Source organism: Syzygium oleosum, unplaced genomic scaffold, assembly GCF_021117445.2.
Source record: "Syzygium oleosum isolate NSW1041296 unplaced genomic scaffold, Sole_v2.1 Sole_v2.54, whole genome shotgun sequence".
Taxonomy (NCBI): Eukaryota; Viridiplantae; Streptophyta; class Magnoliopsida; order Myrtales; family Myrtaceae; genus Syzygium; species Syzygium oleosum.
Window position 1 is genome coordinate 814,507 of NW_026607538.1, and position 23,796 is coordinate 838,302.

General features: G+C 41.6%; 3 protein-coding genes across 6 annotated transcripts; all 3 read left to right on the top strand.

Moving 5' to 3' along the window:
* Positions 1-942: 942 nt before the first annotated feature.
* LOC115686422 (probable galactinol--sucrose galactosyltransferase 2) lies at positions 943-6,923 on the top strand. 3 transcript variants are annotated; one of them, XM_056307523.1, is made up of 15 exons: positions 945-1,161; positions 1,295-1,702; positions 1,848-2,083; positions 2,407-2,497; positions 2,697-2,745; positions 2,843-2,934; positions 3,215-3,322; positions 3,410-3,538; positions 3,772-4,182; positions 4,758-4,899; positions 4,988-5,055; positions 5,496-5,630; positions 5,715-5,929; positions 6,050-6,138; positions 6,222-6,923. In XM_056307523.1, exons 2-15 carry the CDS (start codon positions 1,392-1,394, stop codon positions 6,498-6,500), a joined length of 2,355 nt encoding a protein of 784 aa, XP_056163498.1. In that variant the 5' UTR covers positions 945-1,161; positions 1,295-1,391; the 3' UTR covers positions 6,501-6,923. The 3 variants fall into 3 exon arrangements, with proteins under 3 accessions (XP_056163499.1, XP_056163498.1, XP_030467566.2); XM_030611706.2 differs by having other exon boundaries at positions 945-1,702; XM_056307524.1 differs by lacking the exons at positions 3,215-3,322; positions 3,410-3,538 and having other exon boundaries at positions 943-1,702.
* Positions 6,924-8,797: 1,874 nt separating this feature from the next.
* LOC115686339 (ras-related protein RABB1c-like) lies at positions 8,798-11,468 on the top strand. Of its 2 annotated transcripts, none has more exons than XM_056307466.1 (6): positions 8,798-9,120; positions 9,660-9,799; positions 10,155-10,237; positions 10,572-10,776; positions 10,873-10,954; positions 11,175-11,468. In XM_056307466.1, exons 1-5 carry the CDS (start codon positions 9,075-9,077, stop codon positions 10,951-10,953), a joined length of 555 nt encoding a protein of 184 aa, XP_056163441.1. In that variant the 5' UTR covers positions 8,798-9,074; the 3' UTR covers position 10,954; positions 11,175-11,468. The 2 variants fall into 2 exon arrangements, with proteins under 2 accessions (XP_056163441.1, XP_030467456.1); XM_030611596.2 differs by having other exon boundaries at positions 8,800-9,120; positions 10,886-10,954.
* Positions 11,469-12,977: 1,509 nt separating this feature from the next.
* On the top strand, positions 12,978-23,040 carry LOC115686355 (enhancer of mRNA-decapping protein 4-like). The gene is made up of 12 exons (XM_030611616.2): positions 12,978-14,101; positions 14,353-14,402; positions 14,487-14,643; positions 14,759-14,977; positions 15,941-16,069; positions 16,248-17,858; positions 19,509-19,868; positions 20,012-20,131; positions 20,973-21,143; positions 21,392-21,556; positions 21,701-21,826; positions 22,451-23,040. The coding sequence occupies exons 1-12, from the start codon at positions 13,289-13,291 to the stop codon at positions 22,757-22,759; spliced, it is 4,230 nt and encodes a 1,409-aa protein (XP_030467476.2). The 5' UTR covers positions 12,978-13,288; the 3' UTR covers positions 22,760-23,040.
* Positions 23,041-23,796: the final 756 nt, after the last annotated feature.

Consider the following 23,796-nt stretch of genomic DNA (forward strand, 5'->3'; position numbering starts at 1 on the left):
CTCCGGGAGTAGCTTGTAATTTTGTATTTATTTCTTCTGATTGTTGCTTAATCCACAAATTAGCTGATTAAATGGTTTTCTCTAGTTAATTTAATCGATTCAATTGAATGACCGAAGGCACTTATTTGGTACGATCAAACAGAATTGAAGGGAACGGGATCGGGCCGATTCCGACCATCTCCAGAGTGGAACCGGCTGGTTGTCCACCAAGTGATCAAAAGCCTGCATTCGGTACAGTTAAACAGAATTAGCATCACGATGGCAACTTTAGAACGGGAACGGACTCAGGCCGGTTCCGACCGTTTCCCGAGTAGAACCGGCCGGGGTTCTAGGTGTAGAACTAGGAACCGAATTAGGGAAAGCCACTTTTCAATATTCTTTATCCAGTCATCGAACCAGGTCAGAATAAGCCGGTTCGATCCAGATTCCGATGGAATCGGCCCGGCCCGGCCCGGTCCGATTGCTCACCCTCCCCAAAATAGGACATTTACCAAGGTTATCGAATGCGCACGACTTAGCAAAACAGTCCACAAGTGTAGGCATCTCTCGACTGAAACCGGCCGATTTCAATCGAGGGATCGAAAGCTCACATTTGGTATGGTCAAACAGAATTAGCATCGTGACCAGCAACTTTAGAAAAGGGGTGGGATCAAGCCTGTTCCAACCATTTCCCGAGTAGAACCGTTCAGGGTTCAGGGTGTAGAATCGGAAGCCGAATCAATGAAAGTCAGTTTTCAAATTTCTTTACCCGAGCACCGAACAGGGTCAATAAAAAGCCAGTTCGATCCGGATTCAGATGGAACCGGCCCGGCCCGGCCCGACCTGATTGCTCACCCTCCCAAAACAGGACATATACCAAGGTTATCGAATGCGCTCGACTTAGCAATAAAGTCCACAAGTGTCAGCATCGCGCATGTCATCCTCGTTCGAGCACAACCATAGATAGACCCAATGAAAAATCTCTCAAAGGTTTGATAATGTGATATTCTGGGACTGACTGTCGACATTCTTTCCCTGATCTCGGAGATGGTTGGCGACCCTCGCCTTGGTGGTCATCTGTAATGGCGGGTTCGAATCTATTTCACTGTCGAAGCAATGGTCCTCGGTCCCCCCCCGCGCCCTCTGGAGACTCCATTGAAGGTCAGAATTTGACAGCTCGAGGTGAAGAGTTCTCGAATATCTTGTCTTTAGTTAATTTCCGAGTTGAAAAATTGTGGACATTAATCAATGGCGGACCGCGAGCATCATCTTAGCCACTCGGGTCGCTCGTTATTTCTGGTCTCTCTGCTTACAGCCTCCGAATGCTTTCGTGGGTCGGAAGGAACGGGCTGTGCGAGACGTTTGCTTTAGCTCGCCGAGGACTACTCGGGGCTGCGTGAATTGGGTTTGTGATGGTTCAGCCAATCGCTGCGTTGTGCTCTCCGCTGAGTTCTCTGCCGCGCAATGCCCGGTTCTGCACATTTGCGTGCTCCCATCGTCAGAGCCGGCGGCTGGCCGGAGCTAGCCGGGCGTCGAAGACGACATGGAAGCATTCGATGTTGCCCGTGTTGAAAGAAGAGACTCTGAGCGTCGATGGCAAGGATGTGTTGACGGACGTGCCAGAGAATGTGGTGGTCACGCCGCTGACCAATTCGTCCGCATTTGTCGGAGCTACTTCGAATGTCGAGGGCTCGAGACATGTTTTTACACTAGGAGTTATTCAGTGAGTGATTTTTCTTCTTTGCCTGTGACCTTCAGCTACATGTGAAGAAAATTCTAATTGGCTGTATCAAATTTGAAGGATGTCAAGGGAAAATTTAGTAGGGAAGTGATGTGAGTTATTTTGATTTTCGTGAATGATGATGCAGGGGCATTAGGCTACTGTGCCTGTTTAGATTCAAGATGTGGTGGATGATACCTCGAGTTGGTGTCTCGGGGAGTGACATTCCGATTGAAACTCAGATGTTGCTGCTGGAAGTAAGGGAGGAATCCATTTCATCTGATGAGCCAAGTTACATCCTCTTCTTGCCGGTGTTGGACGGCAAGTTCAGAAGCAGCTTGCAGGGGAACTTGGCGGATGAACTCGAGCTATGTATAGAAAGCGGTAATTTTTCATCCTCACTGATGAAAGCCAGTGTTGCTTTCTGCTTGCAATCCAAAGTAAACTATGTTCTGTCTCTCCAGTCAGCACTCAGCAGGCTGACATTATCACGTGTTTATACGGATGTGTGTATTAACAACTATCACTAAGAAAATATGGAAGAGAATAATAGACCAGGGAGCACTCGGTGGGGCCTCATGTTTCTACGGTGGTGTACACGCTTTTAAACAATGAACATGAAAAGCTTTTCAAGTCAGCAGCTGTTTTTAATCTGAATGTATTACTCTTTTCACTCTAATAACGTGGGGTGTTACAATTCTTGTTAGGTGACCCTGCAATAGTTACTTCACAGTCTCGAAAAGCTGTTTTTGTCAATTATGGGGAAAATCCATTCGACCTGATGAAGGAATCAATGAAGTAGGGCTGCCCTCTGAGCAATCTTCTTGTTTGAACTGGAAATTCAAGATTACAAGGAGTCTGAATCATAATCCATTAGTTGAATAGTGCATGATCTTGTAAATTAGACCCTTTAAGTTTCAGGACAACTAATTTTAATCTGAGTTAGTCATTGCAAATTGGTTCTTGTCGCCCTTACATTTACTCACTGCATACGCAGGTTCTTGGAGAAGGAGATGGGAACATTTGCAGTCCGAGAAAGGAAGCAGGTAGGTCTTCGTTGAACAACTGCATAGTTATATCAAGCTTCGAAATGGGAAATGGGTGATCAACTAACATTGTCTTCTGATGGTTTGTATGATGCAGATGCCTGCAATTTTAGATTGGTTCGGTTGGTGCACCTGGGATGCCTTTTACCAAGAGGTTAATCCTAAAGGAATCAGACAGGGGCTTAAAAGGTCAATGATGCAGATGCATGCAAAATCTATGTCGATGTGTTTTGAGGACTTCAGTTTGCTGCATCTTCAATGTATATAATTGCACAGGTCCCTCTTGGCTGTGCTTTCAAAAGAGAGGGAAAACGGTCCTTTTAAATTGCTTCTCCGAAAAACACTTCTATAAAGTTGAATGACTGTCCCTTTTCTGCCCTCGAGGAATTTTAATCCTAGGCAACGAAGTTAACTTTTTAACTTGATAAGTTTGAACAGAAGTGTCCATTACAAGTTTCCCTCCTTGCAGTTTATCTGATGGAGGCACACCAGCCAAATTTATCATAATTGATGATGGGTGGCAAGATACAAGTAATGAGTTCCAAAAAGAAGGAGAGCCATTTGTTGAAGGGTCACAGTAAGTAGTTATGCTGTTGTGATGTTGTATGATTAACTGCGAATTAGGAAACTACAACACGTCTTTCCACTGCTGGTGAAATTGCAGGTTTGGTGGCAGATTAGTCAGCATCAAAGAAAATCAAAAGTTTCAAAGAACTGAAAACGGATCCCTTAGCGAGGCGCCTACAGATTTAAAGGAATTTGTTTCAGACATCAAGGGAACTTGTGGTCTTAAGTACGACTCGAACTGCTTTTTCTGTTCTTTCTGTGCATGTACTTAAGCAAACCACGATGACCAGACTGAAAAATGAAAAGTGAGGAGGTGCCACAAATTGTTTCCGTGATTTAGCTGTTCTACATTTCACGATTGTGACTTCTCTCTATGGTGACCTTTTCAGTGACGATGTCATGTTTGTTGAAACCGATTGATTGAGAGACTTTACTTGCGTATCTCTCAATAAATTTCAGGTATGTCTATGTATGGCATGCTTTGATGGGATACTGGGGAGGCCTTCTTCCTGGAGCAGAAGCTATGAAAAAGTATAATCCAGTTTTAAAGTATCCCATACAGTCACCAGGAAATTTGGCAAATATGAGGGACCTATCCCTGGATGCTATGGAGAATTATGGCGTGGGTGTAATTGATCCCGCAACAATATCTCAGTTCTATGACGATCTACACAGCTACCTGGTTTCTCAGGGTGTGGATGGAGTGAAGGTAGATGTGCAAAACATTCTGGAAACAATAGCGACAGATCTAGGAGGTCGTGTTTCCCTTTCCAGACAATTCCAAGAAGCCCTTGAGAAGTCTATAGCTGCCAATTTCCAGGATAACAGCATCATCTGCTGTATGGGTCACGGCACAGATTCCATTTACCAGTATATAACTACTATTTCCCATCATATTTTGCTTCAAAATTGGATACATTGCTTTATAGTGGGGCAATGGTTAGGATGCTTATTACTGAATTGAACTTCAAACTTAGTCCAGAGATGTCCTGACTATGGACTATTGGATAATCTTTAAGTAAACAAATGGATACAATTACTAAATTTAAAAGGAAGTTTGTACTTTATTAAAAAAGAATAGAATACATTACTGAATTTCTGGAAGTGAAGAATGAGAGAAATTAGTTTTTACTGTATTTTGTTATTAGTTCACTTTAGTTATGCCGGTAGTTCCGTCTTTTAGTTAAGAATAATGATGGCACAATGCCTCATACTCACCATATATGTCTCGGCAACGGAAGCTAGTGAATTAACCACAAACCTCGATGTTACTATTTAACGTATATATTACCAGAATCTAATGACATAAGCTCCTACTCCAATAGATCACTCGTTCAAATTTTCTGGCATGGCATGTCTCGTATGCTAGTTATGAAGTTGGAATAGAAATACCAGGTATCAGAGACCTTTAATATCTTATGTCTGCTTCATATCTGCCCATGCAGTTGTCAACGAAGTGCTATAACGCGAGCGTCTGATGATTATTATCCCAAAAATCCGGCAACTCAGACTCTACACATAGCTGCTGTGGCATATAATAGCATATTTCTCGGAGAAGTAGTTGTTCCAGATTGGGACATGTTCTACGTATGATATCCCATCCCTCTTTGCTGCTATAGTACTGTCTAATGCTTTGCCGATATCCACAATATTTATCGACTTTTTACATCTTCAGAGCCTCCATGATGCAGCTGAGTTCCATGCAGTAGCTCGAGCAGTGGGAGGATGTCCTGTCTATGTAAGGTGTGCCAATGTTCTCTTGTAGAGACAGATGTACGAGGCATCAAATCATTGCAAAGTCTCTGTTTAAGATGACAAACTTGGCTCTTTCTGGCCATGCTTATTACATAGTCTGTCTCTTTCGAAATGTATTTAGCAGGAAGCCTAGGACCTCTTATTCCTTTGTAGTTTAGCCCAAGAAGCCACATCCATCATATCTACAGTGTATGGAATGTGCATGGCTTTTTAATTCAATGATTCCCCTGATGACCATCTTCATGCGTGTGCTAAAAGGTCATGCCCTTTTAATGTATGCATCATTTGTTCAGAAGCCCCACATTCTCATGTTTTAGGAACTTAAAAGATTACAACTCTTGATGTTTGACTGTGATGCATTTTTACCACTGCATGCTCCATACTTTTTATAGGTTTTGCTTATTCATTTTGTCCCCATTTTATGCCAGTGATAAACCTGGAAATCATGACTTCGAGATACTTAAAAAGCTTGTGCTTCCTGATGGCTCGGTTCTTAGAGCAAAATACCCTGGCAGGCCTTCTCGTGATTGCCTATTCATTGACCCAGTTATGGATGGAAAAAGGTATCTTGACGTTTTCACTAGTAAGACGGAGCTCATTCTCCGTTCATTTTCCAACTGCTTGATGCCTCTAAGTCTCTTTTGCAGTCTTCTGAAGATTTGGAACATGAACAACTGTACCGGTGTTCTTGGCATTTTCAATTGCCAAGGAGCAGGAAGCTGGCCTTGCACGGACAAGAAAGTCATTGAGGATGCTGCTCCAGAGATATCTGCGTCAGTTTCTCCATCTGATGTAGAGTATTTGGAAGAGGTTACTGGGGATTCATGGACCAGAGATTGTGCGATCTTTTCCTTCAAGACTGGTACGTTATGACTCCTTTGCTGCCTGTCTTATATGCATCCAGTTAGAATAACAACCGCACGAATACATTGATTGGCAATGTCCAATTGCTCATGCTTCGGCCTTGTGTCAATGCGAATAGGCTCTGTACGCCGATTGTCCGTGGAAGAGTCGATGAATGTCACCTTGAAGGTTTTAGAGTGCGACATCTTGACCATTTCTCCTATTAAGGTATCTATAGCTTCACCTAGTTAAAATATTTTGGTGGGATCCTCCGGAATATGCACACTCTAAGATGTGGTCTGATTATCCAGGTTCACAATCAGAAGGTTCAGTTTGCACCAATCGGGTTGATAGACATGTACAATTCAGGTGGCGCCATTCGAGCAGTTGATATTTGCAGCAAATCTTCCGATTCTGGAATACACATCAAAGGGAGAGGACCGGGCACATTTGGAGCATATTCCAGCACAAGACCCAGGTCTTGCGCCGTGAACTCGGAGGAGAGAGAGTTTGAATTCAGAGAAGACAAGTTACTGAAAATACGAATTCCCGCGAGAACCAGCTCATGGGACATTGTCATCTCTTATTGAGGCCTTCCTTTCGGTCTTGCGGTCTCGGAAGCCTCAGAAGTACAGCATCACAGATTCACATCCACCTCGGTCTAGTATACAGATTCATATTAACCAGAAGAAACTTTGAATAGATGATCGGAATGACGGACGCGACTGCAGTCCCGATTGACAAAAATGAAACTCATGGTGCTCTGGAGTGGAGGGATTGTGTTGCAGTAGAACTAGCAGAAAGTAGATATTGCAATATGATTCGGCAGTCTATACAGAATCACCTGCTCGTGGAAGGGCAATGTCCATAGTGAGATCATGCAATGATACATCAGTCCATGCTCCTTTGTTTTTTTTTTTTTTTTTTTAAGATCATATTTATTTAGTCATTTACAGTTATATTAATTTAGTCATTTACAGTAATATTTATTTAGTCATTTACAGTTAAATTAATCTTTAGAGGCCCCCTCTTTATTAATTGATGATTAACTGATACAGGACCGGATTTTATTATCTTTATCCATTACTTTTAGTTGATTATTTTTCTAAATTAAATTAAATTTATAATTTGATTCTATCAAAAGACAATTATAGAGAATAACTATGCCAATTATCATAGTAAAAAAAATGTTTTTTCTCTGAATTATATATCTATTTTGACTTTATTAATTTTTCAAATCTCCTTCATCAAGCCCAAAAAAAAAGAATAAATTAATCTCCTATTAATTTTTTATTTTCTTTCACCAAACAAAAAAGATAATATTTGAGTGGTGCCACGATGACTCTCAAGCTTAGGCCGAGGTAGCAAATTAGTTGCATTAAGTAAAGAGCATTTATTCATTTTTTTTTTCCGAATTCGACCCACGAAAAACCAAAGAAAATAGATCGAGTTTAAATAGTCTCGAGCTTCAGTCATGGTAACTAATTAGTTGTAATAAGTAAAGAGCATTTATTCAACTTTTTTTCAAATTCGACCCACGAAAAACCAAAGAAAATATATCGAGTTTGAATAGTGTCGAGCTATGGTCACGGTAACTAATTAGTTGTAATAAGTAAACAGCATTTATTCATTTTTTTTTTCGAATTCGACCCACAAAAAACTAAAGAAAATAGATCGAGTTTAAATAGTCTCGTGAAGTCAATCTTATCTTTATTTGCTCGATACGTTCTACACATATATTGATATAATTGTATTGTCGGCCTAATATGTGTCGATTAATTGTCCTTATCTGAATAATTCGAAAGATTACATCTTTTGATGCTCATAGTTTTATCTCATCTGCTTGTAATATAAAGTTATTATCATGATCAGATACGCAATAAGTATATGTACTTATCATTTGTAAGGAATTACTTTATAAATTTTGTATATGAACTAAATTGAATTCAAATTATTAAAAATGATAGATCCCACATGGATTTTACGTGAACGCTTTTTAGATTTTGATGGTTCGGAAGTCTCGTGAAGTCGATCTCATCCTTATGCAGTCGATACGTTATTAATGCATGTTGATGTAGGGTCAAAGAATTTTTTTTTTTAGGCAAGTTTAGGATAGGTACGAATAAATTGACACATATTATGCTTTTAGATTTTTTTTTATTTGGAAAGTTTATTCATCCCTATCGTGAACTTTCGAAAGATTTCTTCTCTCGATCCTCCTAATTTTATCTCGTCCCAATTTTAATATAAGGCTTTTACCATGGCCAATTGCGTAATAAATGTTTGTACGTATCATTATACGTGGAAAATGACACAAATGGTCCGTAAACTGTAATCCATTATGCAATGTGGTCTCTGAACGTTTAATTTATTCAATATAATCCCTGAATTATATGAAAATGTTCGATGTCGTCTTTGATATTGAATTAATTTAGGGACACCATTGCATACTTTCATATAGTTCGATGATTACATTAAATATGTACAAAAAGCCCATGAATCACATTAAAGCAAAATAAAAGTTCAGGAACCCCATTGCACATTGGAGTAAAGTTTCAGGGTCACAATGAAAAAATTAAAAATTCAGGAATCACATTACACATCGGATCAAAGACGATGGACTATTTGTACGCGCCCCATAAATGCATGCACGGCACGAGATATGCTTGGTTCGACATTCCATGAGGAATTATTTTAATAAAAAGTTTTAGTTTACACATTAATTTAAATTCGAGTAATTTAAAAAACGGTAGATTTCATGTGAAATCCGACGCGAATGTTTTTCTTTCCAAGATCTCGACGGTCCAGATTAAATTTAGCGAGCGTATATATGATGTGGGCCACTCTCTCTCTCTCTCTCTCTCTCTCTCCGCCGTGCGGGGTGGCGGAGAAGCCGGAGACGACAGCGAGGATCTACCGCGAAGAGAGAGAGAGAGAGAGGTACGCACACCGCCATCGTCGTTTTCCTCGCTGGATCCGAAGCCTCGTCGAAACGAAGCGACGACTCTCCTTTGACTTTCTCTCTCCTTTGACTCTCCCTCTCTCTCTCTCTCTGTCTCTCTCTCTCTTCGCTCCTTCAAATACGTTCGAGCTTTGGCTGCTCCGGTTGCGCGCGGCGTCTCCGGGGGAGTTTCTCGTTCTTCGAACTTCTGTGGGCGCCGGCGATGTCGTACGCCTACCTCTTCAAGTACATCATCATCGGCGACACCGGTTAGCGCCTCCGGCCTCTCTTCCTATTGCATTGTCCGTCGCGGAATCTCTTCGTGCGTTTTTTTCGTCTGCGAAGTTCGCGACGTGGGTGTTGTTCGTATTGCCTTCGTGACGAGGGGTTTAGATAGTGATGCGCGGTTGCATCTTTTGCTTTGGGTCGTTTGGTTTTCGAGCTTCGCGTTTTCGGGTTATTCGGGTTGATGGGCGTGGAGGGTGAATTGAGAATTACTTGGCTTGATGATGATCTTTGATGATTTCTGGAGTTCGGTATTGGTGAAGTTTAAGCGTGCGCTTATGGTGAATTTAGGCTTTCGTGTCGAAACCGTTTGATGGGCATGCGTTTGCTGTGTGTATTGGTTGATTGGAGTTTCTCAATCTGTTGTGCTGTGGCTGGTTTGAGACTGACCCTTTTTTGAAATTTTAAGTTTCTCAATCTGTTGTGCTGTGGCTGGTTTGAGACTGACCCTTTTTGAAATTTGAAGTCTTTTCGGCATCTCGCATGTGTGTTTTACTTTTCGTCGCCTTTTCGTTCTCTGTAGGAGTGGGGAAATCATGCCTTCTTCTTCAGTTCACCGACAAGCGTTTCCAGCCCGTGCATGATTTGACAATCGGGGTTGAATTTGGAGCCAGGATGATCACAATTGACAACAAACCGATTAAGCTGCAGATCTGGGATACGGTTGGTTATCTCTCCTCTATGTATTTTTGAAACTATGTGGAGAATTTAACTTTTGCGCGGCCGAATGAAGCAACTTCTTCCACTTCAATACAAAGAAGGACCGGTTTGTGTGGGCTTCCATTAAGCTTTTAGAAATTGCTGATGTCTCACTGGCTAGTTCGCTGCTGGTTTTTCGTTATCTTGCATCATTGTTGCTGTTGTCAAGTCCACAATTCCTTTGTTAGATTTTGTCTCCCCATCAAATAACATTGAGAACACGGTGAAACTAGGAAGGGAATTCGGTATTGTAATGATATGTTTCTCCAATGTCTAATCGTTTTGTTATCTCATATGAAAGTTTAAATACTTTTGCCAGGCGGGGCAAGAATCCTTCAGATCTATCACCCGATCATACTACAGAGGGGCTGCCGGTGCATTGCTTGTCTACGACATCACACGGTATTATTTTCTTCCCAAACTTGTGTAATCATTTTTTGGCAGTCTAGCTTTTTAGGAATCTTTGAAAGAAAAATGAGGGGAAAAGAGGCCCTCTCATTGGTAACTTTTATCTTGTAAGTATAAGGAGTGGGGGTAGCGGGGGGATGCAGATGTTCTTGGGTCTGCCGATTCAACTCTCAGCCCGATATATTCCTAGTATGTAAATGCAGTAGGGTAGCTCAGGTTTTTGGTGCTTTTAGTCTTATGATGCCCTGTGTTTGGTAGTTCATTCATCTTGACATATCTTTCAGATCGAGTGTTTGGACTTGACAGTACTGATTATTGTATGGTTCAGGCGAGAGACTTTCAATCACTTGGCTAGTTGGCTGGAGGACGCAAGGCAGCATGCAAATGCTAACATGACGATTATGCTTATCGGTAACAAGTGCGATCTTGCTCACAGAAGAGCTGTAAGCACAGAGGAAGGTGAACAGTTCGCCAAAGAGCATGGATTGATTTTCATGGAAGCCTCTGCCAAAACTGCTCAAAATGTGGAAGAGGTGAGAAATATCCTGATTTTATGTTGTAGAAAGAGAATATTATTTCCTTTTATGTGTCTGTTCAGATGCTTCTTTACGATGACGACTGATTTGAAGAAATTTTGCATAGGCGTTTATCAAGACAGCCGCAACAATCTACAAGAAAATCCAGGATGGTGTTTTGGATGTCTCAAATGAGGTAGACTCTCTCCCAAATTTGTGAAAACTTTGGAGGTCTGAGGCTGTACCTGTGTTTAAAGTAAAACATCTAGACAAGTAACCGTGTTCATTCAGTTAATAGGATGAAAATATCTGCAAGGACTTGCCATCATTGCATAAACTTTGTCAAAGTGTCTTGGATTTCAATTCTTCTGCTTTCCTGGTTTAAACTTATTTTGCTTGCTTGGTCCTTGTTGTAGTCTTACGGAATAAAAGTTGGATACGGGGGAATCCAAGGACCTTCAGGCGGCAGAGATGGTGCTCCACCTCAAAGCGGAGGTTGTTGCAGTTAAATGTGTCGATCTGACTTGCACATTTTGGCCTCCTTTTAATTTCAATCTCTTATCTCGAAGTACTTTGAGATTATCTCATGACTTGTAAAGTTGTTCTAGCTGATTTTCTAATGTTAAGTGTAAGATAGTTGAATAATGTATGATAAACTCTTCATCCATTGTCCGTTCTGTGGCAAATGGAACTTCTGTTTCATTTCACAAGGTATCTTTTGAGTTTATTGCTATTACTTCGGATGGACTATTGCTTCTCTTTTTTTTTTCAAAGTTCTATTTTAACTGGTTTCCATGGAAGGAGTTTTTCCGGGTGTGGTTGTCGGTTTGGCTGCTTGCACTGATAGGGCAAGACCTGATCAATAAGCAAGACCGAGACCAGAATGGTGAGGCCTGCTATTCCCAATTTAAAACTCCTTGTCCAATTCTATCCATGATTTCTGTATTGGGCATGAATGGTTCTGCTCTGGTCTGATTGGCAAGGCTAGGCGAAGAAGAAATTAGTTTGTCAAAATTTTACCCATTTATGCCTCATGTCTTACAGGTCTCGGGGGCTCAGTCAGGCGCCGGGCTCATGATCACCGATTATCATCTCCAGGAACATTAAAATAAAGCAGAGTAATCATATCTATTCATCACAAATGAAATAGATCCGAGACATGCAACAGCCATTGCAGACTCTTGACAGGGTTAAACAGTGGAAGCCAGTGATCGACACCTAGTGTTTTCTGTGGGTTGGCTCCTGATGCACATTTGTTCTTTAATTGCTCCTCTAAGAAGATAGTCTGGAATCTTTTTCTATATGTTGCTGATGGCGTTCATCGTGCTATTGGAGATTGGAATTCGGAGTTGGACTGGGCAGTGATGTATTTGAAAGGCAAGTCCTTTGTCAAGAAGTCACTGAAATTGGCCTTGGAGGGAGAGGAGTACAGCTATTCATGATGATGTTGCTCCTCAAGTTGATAATAGGGCACACAGGATATCATTCTCACTGCTGTCTGGGTGAAGATGTCCTTGCAAATTCCAATGGAAAAAGCTCGAGTTTTGTGTCCACATGTCAGAGCTCTTTGGTGCAGCAGCTTGCTTGCAATGCTGTTCTCTGTTAAAATCATTCTTTTACTCGTCTCCTGTTTTGTTTAGTCTTGTAATGTTTTTTAGCCCAGCTGCCGTTGATGGGTTTTAATTGGGCTTTCCTCAGTTTTGTGCGCTGGCAACTAAATTTACCGAGAAAGAAAAGACTACATGGGACTTGCAATAACCATGTCGCCTGCACAAGATCTGACAGTTTTTCGAAGTGTAAATTTATCCATCAAGATGATTGCTTATATTTCATGATATAAAATGTATGTTTGTCATATTCAGTCACATACGTTTAGGATAATGATTTGTCAGAAAGAGCTAAAATCGCAATGTTATATAATACTCCATATTATATTGCTCAATATGTTCACGGGTAATATCACTCAGTCCGGCCAAAGATAAGATGTCATCATCGGCCAATCGAAAGAGAAAAAAGAATAAAAAGGGGTTGAAAATGATGATAAATATCATTATTGGAAGTTCTATTACTTTCTTTTTCCCCTTCCATGTCCCACCCCACCTTAGTCCATGCTAGAGCACTCCCATTTCCGTCTCCTCTCCAAACTTCGATCCAAATTGCACTCTCCTTCTCCCTCTCTTTCTCTCTCTCTCTCTCTCCCCCCATTTTTTATACACTCTCTCTCTCTCTCTCTCTCTCTCTCTCTCTATCTCTGGTGTGAGATTGGTCACTTGGGTCGCCGAGACACAGCAGGCGAGAGAGAGAGTGATAAAGGTGACGCCTTTGAATCTTGATCTCAATCGCCGGATCCATGTCCCCTCCCCCCTCTTCTTGAATCTCTCTCTCCGTACAAGAACGAGAGAACCCACCTTCCTTCCCGACCCCCCCACCTTCAGTTCTCGCCACTACCCACGATTGGCAAGGACTCATCTTCCCTCTCTCTCTCTCCCTCTCTCTCTCTCTCTCCTAGTCATTTCATCGAACACCTTCCATGGCGTCCCCCGGTAACCCCAACCATCCCCAGCAGAACCCGCAATTCGAGCTCCAGAAGCTGTTACGCCCCTCCTCCAGCAACCCCATCATCCCTTCCTCCTCCCCTCCATACCCCACCGCCTCCTCCTACCCGCCCCCCACCGGCCCCCTCCCCTACCACTACCTGCCCTACACCCTGCAGCCGCCTCCCCCGCCGCCGCCGCCGCAGCAGCAGCAGCAGCAGCAGCAGAACCTCCATTTCTTCCAGCACCAGCAGCTCCACCACCCGCCGCCCCCGCCGCGGCCGCCCATCTCGTCCTACCCCGCCCCGCCCTTGCCCTCGCCCTCGGCCGATCCCAATTCGAGCGGCGCCCGGCTGATGGCCCTCCTGGGCACCCAAAACCCTAACCCTAATCCCCACGATCTGGCTCCGCAGTCGTCGGCGGCGGCTTTCGCCCCGTCGCCGTCCGCCCCGTCCGATTTCGGGGTGCACGCGAACCTGAACTTGACGACGGCCCCTTCTGCCCCGCCGGTCGGTTTCGCGGCGGCGCAGTGCGGCGCGCCAGTTCGGATGCTCAGTAGTAAGCTCCCGAAAGGTCGGCATTTGATCGGCGATCATTTGGTTTACGACATCGACGTTAGATTGCAGGGTGAAGTTCAGCCTCAGCTCGAGGTCACTCCGATTACTAAGTACGTGTCGGATCCGGGTTTGGTCTTGGGCCGTCAGATTGCCGTTAACCGGAATTATATATGCTACGGGTTGAAGATGGGGAATATTAGGGTTCTTAATATAAATACCGCGCTGAGGTCTTTGTTGCGAGGTCATACACAGGTGCGATCTCCCTGCTTCCTTGTGTTGGTGTTCAGTTTGTATGCTCTGTATTGTTGAGAGTAGTTGTAAGATCTCCGAGTTGGTTGACGCCGTAAGTTCGGTAATTCTCATGGATTGTTTATGCACTGCATCACTCTCCACCAAGTAAGAACACGGGTTGAATGGAAAAATTGAACTTTATCGTTGTCTTTTCATTTATGGTCGGATATCGTGTTTCGATTAGGTCTTTATTGTTCTTTTTTCCGATTCAGAGAGTAACAGATATGGCTTTCTTTGCTGAGGATGTTCACCTTTTGGCCAGGTAATTTGTGACAACCATATAATAAAATAAAAAAGCCGCTTTAATGGGTATATGTTGAAGTGCGCTAAATTTTAACTTTTGCAGTGCAAGCATTGACGGGAGGATCTTCATATGGAAGATTCATGAAGGTGCAGAGGAGGAGGAGAAGGCTCAAATCTCGGGGAAAATTGTCATTGCCGTTCAGATTGTGGGAGAGGAAGAACCTGTGCATCCACGACTATGTTGGCATCCTCACAAGCAAGTAAGAAAAAGTTTTACGAGACCTATCCGCTGTCCAGGTTGTGTTCTGTTGGTATTTGTTTTAATCTTTTGACTTGCTAGTTTACTCGTCTTTTTTTGGTTACTTAAAACTGCAGGAAATTTTGATGGTTGCAATTGGAAACCGTATCCTGAAGATCGATACCACAAAAGTTGGTAAAGCAGAATCGTTCACAGCTGAGGAACCTCTAAAGTGTCCCATGGATAAGCTAATTGATGGCGTCCAGATTGTTGGTAAACATGATGCAGTAGTGACAGATTTGTCAATGTGCCAATGGATGACTAGCCGACTGGCCTCAGCTTCAGTGGATGGAACGGTTTGTATAGTTCTTTACTCCCGAATATGGTCATGCATTTGTGGTATTCTAGTTTTTTTTTGTGGTGAGCTTGCTAGCTTTGCACGGCTTCCAGGACCTTTGGATATTGAAAGAGGAAATCTTTTGTCAGTTTTAGAATAAAAAGTTATCTACTTCATCTAGATTGCTCGGAGAGATTCAACCAAATGATTCTAGTGGTTACCCTGATAAAGTATAAAATATTTTTATGTTGAATGTCCGTTATGATTTGACCGTCCCTGGTTAATGATGTTGACTCCATCCCTCTCTTGCTTACTCTGCAAGTTGTCAAGATGAATAATATCTGAAAAGACTGGCGTCTTGGGCTTTGGTCTCAACAGATGCTGATTAGCTGAGGCAGCTAACCTGATAATAAATGACATATTTGTCCTTACATAAATGTATTATCTTAGGTCGGTTTAACTAACACATACGATTATGAATTATCCTCCATTACTGCTAACATTCAAATTTTTTTCCTTAAGAGTCTAGTGGTGATGGAAGTGCTGATATGTAACTATTGTGGTGTGATAGATCCCCGTCGTTTCTAGAAGCTGCGCAAATGATTTGGGATCAATAGAAATAGTAAGATTATCAAAAAATTTGGATCAGAAAGTGTTTTCAATGTCTTTTGGTCTTTGACGAATTGAAGCACTCATTCATTTTTTCATAGAGGGGAGAGGCATTTACATGATAGCTTTGTCGTCACATAAAGAAAATGTTTTAACAGAATAGTCTATCTTCAGTAATTTATTGACGAGGGTGCAGGTTGGTTGCTATAGCACAGTGTTTTTCTAATGTTAGAAGGTGATTAAATTGGGCAGGTATTCTATCAATTGACCTAATTAATGGGCTTGGCATTTAGACCCATGTTTGTGTCATCAAATCACGTCGCAGATTTTTCTTGCTACATGAGATTTGCTTACGGCAGCGCTTGATTTGCAGGTGAAAATTTGGGAAGACCGCAAGCCATTACCACTTGCAGTTCTGAGGCCTCATGATGGTCATGCTGTCAACTCTGTCACCTTTTTGACTGCTCCCCACCGTCCAGATCACATCGTTCTTATCACAGGGGTCAGCTTCTCTTTTATTGACATTACGGTCCCTGTTTTCATTCTGCCCTCAATTGTTGGTTTCTTTAGGATAAGTTCTAATTTTGACAGAGTGTGTGGCCTTTCATAAATCAGAATTCCAAGTTAATGCATTCTCCTGAGATTTAATTACATCTCACGCTGATTTATATCATTTGTAGGGTCCGGTGAATCGAGAAGTCAAGATATGGACCTCTTCCCTCGAAGAGGGATGGTTGTTGCCTAGTGATTCTGAATCCTGGCAATGTACTCAGACCTTGGAGTTAAAGAGTTCCGGTGAACTCCGGGTTGAGGATGCATTCTTTAATCAAGTTGTGGCGTTACCTCGTGCAGGGCTTCTTTTACTTGCGAATGCAAAGAAGAATGCTATATATGCAGTGCACATAGATTATGGGCTTCATCCTGCTGCAACCCGCATGGACTATATGGCTGAATTTACAGTTACAATGCCCATTTTGAGTATCACTGGAACTAGCGAGAGTTTACCGGATGGGGAACACATTGTGCAGGTGTATTGTGTCCAAACACAAGCCATTCAGCAGTATGCATTGGCGTTGTCCCAGTGCCTGCCACCACCCTTGGATAACACCGAGTTAGAGAAGACAGAATCTAATGTCTCTCGCGCATTTGATGCTGCCAATCCTGATGGATTTGCTAACTTGGAAGTTTCTCAAGGAACTAAGCATTCTGAGATAACATCAGGTAATGCCACTTTGGTTCCATCTGTGCTTTCGAGCGGTGCTGGTAGTGCCCCTGGAGCGGCGCCCCCTGCAAGAGTGCCTTCTTCTCAAATTACTACCTTGCCTGAGACCATTACTTCTGGCTTAGAGACAAAGCTAAGTGCTTTGCCATCTCCAAGAACTGTTGAACAAATCCACATTGCTTCTCCTCCTCTTCCTTTGAGTCCTAGGCTGTCGCGGAAGTCCTCTGGTTTCAGAACTCCAGTAGGTAGCTTTGAGCCCGGTCCTGCATTCCCTGATCATTCTGGTGATCAGCCGGTTGTTGAATATTCATCTGATAGGAGACTGGAGATTGGTGCCGACGGACCAGCTCCATGTGATGATTTGAGGAAGGATGACAAAAATGTTGCGTCAAATGATATACCAGTGGTTCCAGATCCTCCAATGGTTTTTAAGCATCCAACTCATCTTGTGACTCCATCGGAAATTTTATCCAAGGCTCCATCCTCCTCTGAGACTCAAATTAGTCAAGGTATGAGCATGGGAGAGGCAAAAATTCAAGATGTGGTCGTCAATAATGACACGGCAAGCACGGAGGTTGAGGTTAAAGTTGTTGGGGAGACAGGAATTGATCAGAATGATGATTACAGCTTCCGTAGAGAATCTCAAATAACTATTGCTGAACAAAAAGAGAAGTCTTTCTACTCTCAGGCTTCTGATCTTGGCATTCAGATGGCTAGAGATTGTCGCGTTGATAATTACAGCGTGGAAGGAGCTCATCAGACTAATGATGTTGGTGTTAGTGAGTCTTCAGATCAGTTTCCCTCTAACAGTGATGAAGGAATGACAAACAATGCTTTTATGAAGGTTGGTGAGTCAGAAACTCCAGCGGCTGTTCCCCAGTCCTTAGCCCCAACTTCTAAAGCCAAAAGACAGAAAGGAAAAACTTCTCTAGTGTCCGGCCCTTCTTCCCCATCCCCAAGTCCTTTTAACTCCACAGATTCATCAAATGACCCAGGCAGTAGTTCAGGTGCCCCATCAGCGGATGTTGCATTTTCCCAGTTGTTAGCTATGCAGGAGTCCCTTGACCAGGTAATCGATTCTTGTTCCATCCACTTGACTATTCTGAGCTCATCCTAATGGGTCCTATGCAACATGGATAGTTACCGCTTACATGACAAGAACTTACTGCATTTTTTATTTTAGTCCTTCTGCTATTTGTGTCCATGAAAGATTCATACATTACATTTTTCTGCGGTATTCCAGTGCTTCTCTCTTTGTTTGCACTGGCTAGGTTTTGCGATTGATTTTGATTTAGTGTGTTGCTTGTGATGACTTTGCATTTATGTTAATTTTGTGTTTTGCTTATGATGACTTGATATTTATATGTTGATGGTCCTTTGTATCCTTATTATTCTGTTACATGATTGAGATTGATTTACCTCCTGACGCCTTATGTTCTCTGATATTTCCGTCCTTAGTGTGAGCTATCAGCTCCAATATTGTTATGGTGCTAAAAAACTGGGATGTATTTATTGCTTCAGCTGGAATCGGGCTGTATGCAAATGCAAGCATATGCAATGGGCCTTCAGTGCCTCAAAAATTGCTTTCACGGTTTGTAGTGTATCATGATGTTTGTGTGACATCTTCGAGTTATTAAAAGTCTCGCATTAATGTCTAGATTTCAGGGGAAGCTGATTGCGTTGTTAATACATCTGCGTGTATGATACTATAGTGTAACCTTTAGTTTATAAACTAGTAGTTCTTCCTTTTTAGGCATTTGAAGTGCACAACAAATTACCCTCTCTGCTGTTTTCCACCGTTTCTGTTGTAATACATCATACCTGCCCTCCTTTTTCCAGCTTACGTCTAGTTACACATATGAAGTTTCTGTGTATAGATCTCTATTTCGTTTTTTCCCAAGTATAGGTCAAAATATTGAGCAAAAGTTCAATGCTACCTCAAAAGGAAATGGATGAATTCTACTGATAGTGGAAACAATCTGTTAAAGTTGAAATTAATACATGAGAGAGTCTCTGACATCGGTTCTAGTGATTGGTTTTCCTTTCGGTTTTCCCTAAAGAAGAGTTAGGTACAATGAGCAAGTCTGGATATTCTCTTCCATAATCCACAAGATCAAGCATTTGACCCAAAAGGAGCGAAACGTTTTTTTAGAATGGGATGTTCTTCCTTTAGACTAAACTATGGCCCTCAACTGGAGCTCCAAACATTCCAAAGTACTAATAGAATCAAAATGAACACAATTAATAGTAAATTAGATGATTTGGAAGCACCAAGAACCACAAGATCAAGCATTTGATTCAAAAGGAGCCAAACATTCTTAGAATGGGATGATCTTCCTTTAGAATGAATTATGGCCCTCAACTTGAGCTTTTCGAAACATTCTGAAGTACTAATAGAATCAAAATACACAATTATAAGTAAATCAATTGGATTCAAGGGAGCAAGTCCAGGTATTGACCAATAATAGACTTCAGTTGCGGAGCTGTACAAATTACGAAGATGAGACAGTGGAGTCTACTTTATAGATGAATCTGTAGTAGCTTTTGGACTAGCCAAACACTACCAAATTATCGTAGATCGCGTCTCATCCATATGGATTACTATCTTCCACTTTGCTGCTATGAGCATATACAACCTTGCTAGAGCATCCACCCTTTTTCACACCTAGAAGAGAATATTCTAGATGGCTGATTCTTGCTGCTTCTCAATATGAAACAGTTAATAAGCATGCAAAAGGAAATGCAGAAGCAGATGGCAACAGTTGTGTCTGTCCCATTTAACAAAGAGAGTAGGAGACTGGAAACATCTCTTGGACGAAATATGGAGAAAGTTGTTAAAGCAAATGCTGATGCTCTGTGGGCTCGTTTCCAAGAAGAAAATGCTAAACATGAAAAGTTAGAGCGTGACCGAGCCCAACAGATTCCAAATCTTATCACTAACTCTGTGAACAAGGATTTGCCGGCGATGCTGGAGAAAACTATAAAGAAGGAAATAGCTGCAATTGGACCATCTGTAGTTCGTGCACTCAGTCCAATTATTGAGAAGAGCATACCAGTGGCCATAACAGAGTCATTCCAGGTATGAGCATTTTTTTCTGTCACCAGAAGTCATATAGCAACTCTTGCCTTACCTTATTTTTTTTATTTTTGTGGTGAAAGGTATCGGTTGCCACGAAGCATTACTTACGTCTCTAAATTTGCTTTCTTGTGCTTTTTATTCAGAAAGGAGTGGGTGATAAGACAGTTAACCAGCTGGAGAAGGCGGTCAACTCCAAATTAGAAGCTGTATTAGGGAGGCAAATTCAATCGCAATTTCAGACTTTCGGAAAGCAGGCTCTCCAGGTAATTGCGGTTTAAAACTCTTCCAAGAACTTTTTTCACCATTTGTGAGTTCTTCATCCGTAATTTGCTAGTCGCCTATAAGTTTCCTTTAAATAAGTCACCAATTGGTATCAATTTCTTTTGCTTAAGGTAAAAATTTATAAGCTAACCTTTATTGCAAGAGTAAGGTTCTCAAATGGTGTAGTCCAGTTGGGATTTCATCTACCCAAAAGTTCATTTTTAACAGCTTGTGTGTGCCAGTTTAAATCAAATTCGGCCAAAATCTACGTCAATGTGAAAGCTATTTATATTTTCTATGAGTTTCTAACTGAAACTAGTTGGGAACAAACTTGATCAATATAACCAAGGCTAGTACATCTCAGTAATGATTTGCTTTTACTTACCTGGCTTCCAGTGTTTAAAGAATGAGATTATCCATGTGGCTTAAGATTGATATGAGTACTTCATATGTGGAATTTTAAGCTGAAATGGTTGCTTTATAAGAAATTAATTTGTGAATGGATTTACTGCTCTTTTCTCTTCCCTCAAATGCTGATATGTCTGTGATGTGTGGATTTCTCTGTTGTATGTCTCTAATGCACCAGAATAGTTTCTTTATTTTAATAAATAAATATAATGTATATAACCAGAAAAGGGTAAAGTCTGGATTCTAGAGCATACGGATATTGTATCTGCATTAATTTTCTCAACTTCAATGGTGAATCATTTCTGGCACTGGTATATATCAATCTGATACCATGGCTTCTGGCTTTGGTTTCTTTGAGAGTTTCGTGGTTTATTCTGATTTCGAAATTGTCTGCAATAGTATTCTAACTTTGCTAAATAAACTTTCTTCTTTCAGGAGACACTAAGGTCCAGCTTGGAAGCATCCATAATACCTGCTTTTGAGTTGTCATGCAAAGCAATGTTCGAGCAAGTTGACGCTACTATTCAGAAAGGACTCATGAAACATATCACTGCTACTCAGCAGCAACTTGAGTCTACTCACTCTCCCCTGGCCATTGCTCTAAGGGTGGGTATTTCCACATATGTAATTCTCCATTGTTTCTTTTTTGGTTGTACATTATAGGAATAGTTTTTACTTGTCTAATTGAAGGTATCATCCTCCTTGTGGCATCATGGAACTTTCTCATCGATGTGTACAGAATTGATAGGAAAGAAAGCATGTTCTGCGCTGCTGTCTTCATATGGCTAAATTTTTGCTGCTATTTCTTTGTTGTATAGCATAATCCATTTAAGTGGTGTGGGTCTGTACTGCAGGATGCCATCAGTTCAGCTTCATCGATGACTCAGACATTAAGTGGAGAACTTATTGAGGGCCAGCGCAAGCTCTTAGCTATCGCAACTGCTGGTGCAAGTTCTAATGTTGCAAATCCCTTGGTTACTCAGTTGAGTAACGGGCCATTGCCCGGTCTGCATGATATTGTATGTTCCCGGCAACCATTCTCTTGTTAAATAGGCTCCAAAATGTGTCCTTTTGTTATCTGAAAATCATCTGTAAAGCATGTGGTGCTTCCGTATCTGAAGTTCCTTTCATCCTTGACAAATATTTAATATGTTATGCAACAGGCTGAGGCACCAATTGATCCAACTAAAGAGTTATCCAGATTGATAGCTGAGAACAAGTATGAAGAAGCCTTTACTGCAGCCCTACACAAAAGTGACGTATCAATAGTATCTTGGCTATGTAGTCAGGTATGTTAGTCTCTGCTCCATTGGTTTGTCTTCAAACTCTTGTCTTACTTTTTATGCTATATATACTCTTGAGAAAGGACTGAAAGCAGCAAACCAATTAGCTGCCACACTGCCACTTCTTTATGTCAATCTTTAATACAGGCGAAATGATTATGGATCGCTTGACTAGTGCTTCTTTTTTCAAGTGATCCCTGTCGGCTTGTACAATTTCTAGTATTTATTTAGTCTTTGCCCCTCAGCCTTTTCAATTACAAAGTCCTATTCAACCAAAAAAAAAAATTTACAAAGTTCTCCATGATGGGGCTCTCTTTACCTGTTCTGTAGTTGGGATATATACCTTCTCCTTATCAATCAAAGGTAGTAAGCAAAAGGATTATTGACAAGTTCACATGTTTGGCTCGGAGCTATTAGGTTGTCTGGTTTCTGGTGCATTTTTGTTAATGACGCTGGATCTGAAGGGCTTTATTGGTTGTGCCTCATATTTTTCTTATTCCATCGTCACATTATATCGATAGCCCGAAGTAGGGGCAATGACTATGAATACCTGATTCATATGGTGTTTGTTTGCTATGAAAATGAGTCGGAAGCTACATTATATGGTTGACTCTATTCTGTGATTGCCAGGTTGATCTGCAGAAGATCTTGTCCATCTCTCCACTACCATTGAGCCAGGGAGTGCTTCTTGCACTTCTACAGCAGTTGGCTTGTGATATGACCAAGGAAACACCGAGGAAGGTGAGTTGGATGACGGAAGTTGCAGTCGTCATCAACCCAGCTGATCCAATGATTGCAGTGCACGTGAGACCAATCTTTGAACAGGTGTACCAGATACTAGGACATCATCGAAATCTCCCCACCCTCTCTGCTTCTGAAGCCAACAGCATCCGCCTTCTCATGCATGTGATAAACTCCGTGTTAACCAGCTGTAAATGATTTTTCGCTTGTGTTGCCATATAGTGTTTGCCAGGAGGGAAAATACTGTAGTTCTGGTTGTATAGAATTAGAAAATTTGGACAGGAGAGACTAGATAGATCTATTTGCCCTTGTGTTCTTGTGTCTGCTTGGATTTATCAATTTTGTATAACAACTTCAACCCTTCTCCCCTTAAGCCTTGTAATGTCAATTTTGTGCTGTGGATCTGGCCTTTGCCTTTTGAACTTTGGATGTAAGATTTTTGTTAAATTGGAAAAAAAATCATCATACCTTTTTAAATATAGATAGGAGCGGAGACAAAAATAGCTCATATTCGGCAAGTTGCATAATTTTGGGTGATACGTGATGGCCCAAGTTATGAGCACTAAGAGTTTCGACTCCTTTGAGTTCCCTTGGCCTCCACCAGAGGGTACCTATTCAACAAAACTTTTACATCTATTGTAGTTGGTAGGGTCTTTCTATAAGGTGTTTGATTAGCTTTTCACAGCTACTATTGGAAAGCTGTCCCTGTCATGGCATTGCATTTTAATATGGAGAAAATCCAATGTGTCAAGGGGAGAACGACAAAGAGTTATGTCCTTTTGTGGGACCAAAAATGTGTTACTGTTTGTATTTGGGTGGTTTATGTTACTATCTTCCCGTGATGGTGAAGATATTCATGAATTGGTTTTGTTTGGTTCGAAAAAGAGTACACTTCTGAATCTTCAACTCAAGTTCAAGTGCAATAAAATAAGATCGTGATTCAATTCAGTTGAAAACTTTTTGCTCATCTTGTCCACATGCCTCTTGTCGGAGCGATATCGGTTGCCATGAAAGTATAAACTGCACACGAGTTTGCAGAGTAGGAATACAACTCATGAAAATATGGGCATGCCGGTAGGGCTGTGCAATTGGACTTGTTCTACCTAGGCACCAAAACGGACCTCCCTGAAAAACAGTCTAGTTCTAGGTTTTCGTCAAAACCTATCGGGTTTCTTTTCCGAGTGAAGAACCACTCAAAATAGAACTAAATTTTGAATCGGTTTCATAAAGCCTAA

What these genes read in the sequence shown, in the direction of transcription:
- LOC115686339 (XM_030611596.2), top strand. Translation starts at nt 9,075, where the DNA reads ATGTCGTACGCCTACCTCTTCAAGTACATCATCATCGGCGACACCG. An exon ending in CATCATCATCGGCGACACCG is followed by an intron (nt 9,121 to 9,659) that starts GTTAGCGCCTCC and finishes CGTTCTCTGTAG; the next exon opens with GAGTGGGGAAATCATGCCTT. An exon ending in AGCTGCAGATCTGGGATACG is followed by an intron (nt 9,800 to 10,154) that starts GTTGGTTATCTC and finishes TACTTTTGCCAG; the next exon opens with GCGGGGCAAGAATCCTTCAG.
- LOC115686422 (XM_030611706.2), top strand. Translation starts at nt 1,392, where the DNA reads ATGGTTCAGCCAATCGCTGCGTTGTGCTCTCCGCTGAGTTCTCTGCCG. An exon ending in CTGATGAAGGAATCAATGAA is followed by an intron (nt 2,498 to 2,696) that starts GTAGGGCTGCCC and finishes CTGCATACGCAG; the next exon opens with GTTCTTGGAGAAGGAGATGG. An exon ending in CAGTCCGAGAAAGGAAGCAG is followed by an intron (nt 2,746 to 2,842) that starts GTAGGTCTTCGT and finishes TGTATGATGCAG; the next exon opens with ATGCCTGCAATTTTAGATTG.
- LOC115686355 (XM_030611616.2), top strand. Translation starts at nt 13,289, where the DNA reads ATGGCGTCCCCCGGTAACCCCAACCATCCCCAGCAGAACCCGCAATTC. An exon ending in TGTTGCGAGGTCATACACAG is followed by an intron (nt 14,102 to 14,352) that starts GTGCGATCTCCC and finishes TTTCCGATTCAG; the next exon opens with AGAGTAACAGATATGGCTTT. An exon ending in CAGCTTCAGTGGATGGAACG is followed by an intron (nt 14,978 to 15,940) that starts GTTTGTATAGTT and finishes CTTGATTTGCAG; the next exon opens with GTGAAAATTTGGGAAGACCG.